Raw genomic sequence first — 4,287 nt, 5'->3', positions numbered from 1 at the left:
AAAAAAAAAAAAAATATATATATATATATATATATATATATATATATATACTCAGTTTTGGCTTAATTACAGCTCTGAATATGTTTTTTCATTAGTCTGTATACTTCAGTTAATGACTACTAAATTAGTTGACAATTATTTCAATCTAGTTAAGAAACAATAGATGCAATCCTAAACATATTTTTTAAAAACTATGTATTGTAAAATTGTAGACTTCTAAAATAAAAATTATTAATATCCACAAAAACAATCTTTGCATTAAAAGGGACCTATTATGAAAAATAGGTCCCTTTTTTGACTCTTCCGTTTTTGTCTCTACTGCTTCCAAAAACAGCCAATGATCTTTAAAAGAAAATAACAGACATTTTCTGGCAAAATGTTTTTTGGTGTATGGAAAATGAGCCATTTCAAAAATTTTCCAATTATTAAATCACAACCTCGAGTCACTTCGCTGTTACCTAGCAACCCCAGCTGAGCCCAGCCCCGTTACCTAGCAACCAAGCAGAACTCCAGCATGTTTGGAAAAGACAAGTTTGGACTCAGGTTTGAAGATGTACGGTTGTATAGCTGCGCCTCTGTTTGCAGCCATTTTCACATTTCGAGTGTAAACGTTGAGATGGGGGCGTGGCCAGGTGCAGCTTGTCTGGATTTAAAGAGACAGAGCTGAAAATAGGCAGAAGGGACTAAGCTAAAATTTTATTATCTAAGAGTAATTTGTGAATGTTTGGTACAGCCCAGACACCCATTCCAACTTGTTCAAGCAAGCATAATAGGTGCATAATGAAGCTTTTAGTTTCATCTTTACTCATTTAACCAATTCTGTGTAACTTTGTTCTGTGAACGGAAGATGGTGATCTTATCCCCACTTTATTTACTTCTGCTGATGCAAACAAAACACAGATTCATGACTCAGATGTGGATTTCCCCAATGCTGCTCTCCGTCACCACGTCTATGGCGCCTACCATCCCGTTCATCCCTGACTTCCTCCCCTGCAGCTCCAAATCCAGGTTGACACAATTCTGGATCACCTCGCCGTGCTTCTGAAAAGCTTTCTTCTTCGACCTCGGGGGCGTCACCGGGGTGACGGTGTAGTCCTGCCGTCTGGCCGCGCATTCCTTCACCGCCTTCACGAACAGGTAGAGCAGCTCGGCGATGCTGAGGGCGAGCGAGACAGCGGCCGCCACCAGCATGAACCAGATGATGACGGATTTCTCGGTCGGTCGGGACAGGAAGCAGTCCACCTTGTGAGGGCACGGGGAGCGAGAGCACACGTACTGGGGCTTCAGGGTGAAACCATACAGTAGGTACTGACCCACGATGAACACGGCCTCCAGAACAATTGTGGCAATGAGATGCAGCACATAACTGCGGAGGAGGCGACCGCGGATGCTGATCTTCCCACTGCTTTTTGTGTACTTGGGAACCTTCAAGGTCCTCCTGAGGAAGAGACTCACTTTGTCGTCCAGCTCTGCCTGGTTCTCCATCCTTTCCTTCATTTAATGTTAAAGAATGAGTCAAAGTCAGACATTTTAACTTTAGTGTCCACTAAACACCATGTGGGTTTAGCGTTAGTGGAACTAACATTTATGATCAGTGCTTTAGTTAGCATTGCCTACTGTTGTTCCTCATAATTAGCACTAGCTGGTTTGGCAGAAGCTCACCTTCTTTTCAATGTGAATCACGTGGAGGACATGGCCGAGGTACAGCAGCTTTGGGGTTGCCAAGGCGATGATCTGAAGGACCCAGAAGCGGACGTGAGAGATGGGGAAGGCGACGTCGTAGCAGACGTTCTCGCATCCCGGCTGCTGAGTGTTACAGATGAAGTCGGACTGTTCGTCGCCCCAAACCTGGGTAGGATCAGAGGAAGAACCAAGTTATCGTGTTTTTAGATATTCTGGAACTGATAGGCTCTTTCAAGATGTCTTTTCATGTAAAAAATTGATTTATTGAGTTGGAAACTATGTACTTTTTTCCATTTTCATGTTCTGTGTCTGACTAGACCTTTTCAGCAGCAGTTTGCAGGACCATGATCCGGAAAATGAACAGAACGGTGAGCCAGACCTTCCCGATCATGGTGGAGTGGCTCTGCACTTTCTCCAGCAGCCGGCCCAGTAGGTCCCATTCTCCCATTTCAGCTGGCAGCTACACCACCTTCTGCATCAGAGACCCAGGAAATCCATGAAACACACAGAAACAGCATTTCATCACTAAACATCATCTGCACCAAGGGTGTTCAACCTGCGGCTCCGGAGCCACAAGAGGCTCTTTGGACGTTCTGCAGTTTAAACTGATGAAATAAAATGTTAATATATAAATATATTTTATATAAACTTAATAACAAATGCTGGTTTAAGCAACTTTTATGTTATAAATTAATAGTCCATAGCAGAACCACACTAAAAATGCCAGTGGTTTTGTTTTAGATCTATTTTTTTGTCTTTAAGTTGGAAACTGTTTTTTTTGTCTTTTATGTCCCATAAATTTTAGCATTCCAGAAAAAAAATGTAGGGAGCTAAATTAGGGTGGTGAAGTTTGTTCAAAAATTTAAAAATGTGAAATTGAAAACAAAGATTTGAAACTAAAATAAAAAATGTTCTGAACTCTTTTCTGATCTAATGTTGTTTTTTTCATTTTTAAAATTTTTTCAGTTTCAGTTTAAAAAAAAACTAATTTTATGGCACCAATGTAGCTTCACAGAAACATATCCATGCTTTTCTGCAAAGTTGTGTTTTACTTTATTTCAAAATAAAAAAGAGGCAACAAATTTCCAGAAATATTTTAAAAATTTGACGTTTTGTGTGATTTTAAAAATTCTTTTAACAATTTTACTTAAGGCAAATTTGGAGTGTAAAGGTTGCAGACCTCTGGATTTAATTTTATGCCACCATTATTTTACAATATTACAAAATAAATGCCAAAAATTGTGAAAAAGATTTAATTTCAGGACATGTTTGCGAAGTTATATCTGTTTTTTGGACTCGCTGTGGTTCCTGTAAGTAGGTAAAAAGTGAATCTCTCAGAAGGTCAAGCTTCTATCATTTCTCGCTGCCTTCCAGATAAATCCACAGCTGCAGGCTTCAAACATAAACACACTAATAATCACAAATCTTAAATTACAGAAACTTAAATACCATGCATATAGTTTCAGATAATACTTTTACTTTTATAAAGTCTGTTTTCATTTAATCAGATTTCACTTTTATTTTGGATGTTTAGAATGAAGTATACACATAAAAATGAACGTAAAGCCTTAAAATATCAGGAAATCCAGTTAGAGATGATTGAAAACTTAACTAAACTTTCTGTAAAGAGAGAAAATCAACTCACCTGGTGGAGAAACTATAAAAATGGAGGAAATGTGGATGGAGGAAAGAGCGAATGCTGCAGTAAATGAGAGAAGAAGAAACTGTGTCATGGTTAATTCGCTGGCTTATCTGGAAGGACGCCGTCCGAACCACAACAATGGAGCCACAGCTGAAAGTGAGCAGCAGAAACATGAAGCTTTTTTCTTTTATTCAACTTTCCCTTGCAAAGCTACTCATATCACATTTTTATTATTTTTGTCACAAACTGTAGCATAACTGTGACATGATACATGTTTATCAATTTTAAAAATGAACTAAAAAGTGCGGTTTGCATTTGTATTCTGTCTGAATGATCTTCTAACAGGGTTTAACATCTGGAGACTGAAATATTCAGTCAGACTGGATGAGCTGTAAGTCATTTTGATCTAAACCATTCCAGTGGTGTTCAAAGTGTGGCCCGGGGGCCATTTGTGGCCCTTGAAATGACTTTGTTCTGCCCCTGACCACGAGTCAAGGATGATAAAAATTTGGCCAACAAAATAGAAAACAGTTGATGACCCCATAAATGTGGAAATTGTGTTTTTCTTTTAATAAGGCAACTGTCCGAAGCTGTTTTTATGTTTTGGATCTTTAATGACACACAGATCTCATAAAATATTGTTGCGAAAGTAAAAACATATTACAATAAACTAATTTTTGAATTTTTAATTTAAAGATTTTTGTGGCCTACCGGTAGTTTAGGTCAGCCATTTTTCTTCCCCACATCATGATGCTGCCACCACCACATTTCGTGTTTAACTTGTGTAAAGCCTTGATAAGTATATAAAACTGAAAGATATGTAAAATAAAACTGAATAGCAAGAATATTTATAATGTAAGAACAAAAACAAATCTATGAATCTATTGGAATGAAACAAAAAAAATACATATATTAAGCTGATTACCCAGATAGCACATGATGTTAAATCAACGTTGAAAAAT

The 4,287-nt window shown here is 38.0% G+C and overlaps 1 protein-coding gene across 3 annotated transcripts; it reads right to left on the bottom strand.

The window, feature by feature from the left end:
* Nucleotides 1-846: 846 nt before the first annotated feature.
* On the bottom strand, nucleotides 847-3,645 carry gja11 (gap junction protein, alpha 11). Of its 3 annotated transcripts, none has more exons than XM_015038717.1 (4): nucleotides 3,329-3,645; nucleotides 2,003-2,155; nucleotides 1,663-1,848; nucleotides 847-1,491 (listed from the first exon to the last, which is right to left on the bottom strand). In XM_015038717.1, exons 2-4 carry the CDS (start codon nucleotides 2,129-2,131, stop codon nucleotides 910-912), a joined length of 897 nt encoding a protein of 298 aa, XP_014894203.1. In that variant the 5' UTR covers nucleotides 2,132-2,155; nucleotides 3,329-3,645; the 3' UTR covers nucleotides 847-909. The 3 variants fall into 3 exon arrangements, with proteins under 3 accessions (XP_014894203.1, XP_014894202.1, XP_014894201.1); XM_015038716.1 differs by having other exon boundaries at nucleotides 847-1,497; nucleotides 2,003-2,152; nucleotides 3,329-3,644; XM_015038715.1 differs by having other exon boundaries at nucleotides 847-1,497; nucleotides 3,329-3,643.
* Nucleotides 3,646-4,287: the final 642 nt, after the last annotated feature.

This window comes from Poecilia latipinna, unplaced genomic scaffold (genome assembly GCF_001443285.1).
Source record: "Poecilia latipinna isolate Pla-1442-1.1 unplaced genomic scaffold, P_latipinna-1.0 Scaffold450, whole genome shotgun sequence".
Taxonomy (NCBI): domain Eukaryota; kingdom Metazoa; phylum Chordata; class Actinopteri; order Cyprinodontiformes; family Poeciliidae; genus Poecilia; species Poecilia latipinna.
This window is presented reverse-complemented; position numbering and strand designations above follow the sequence as displayed.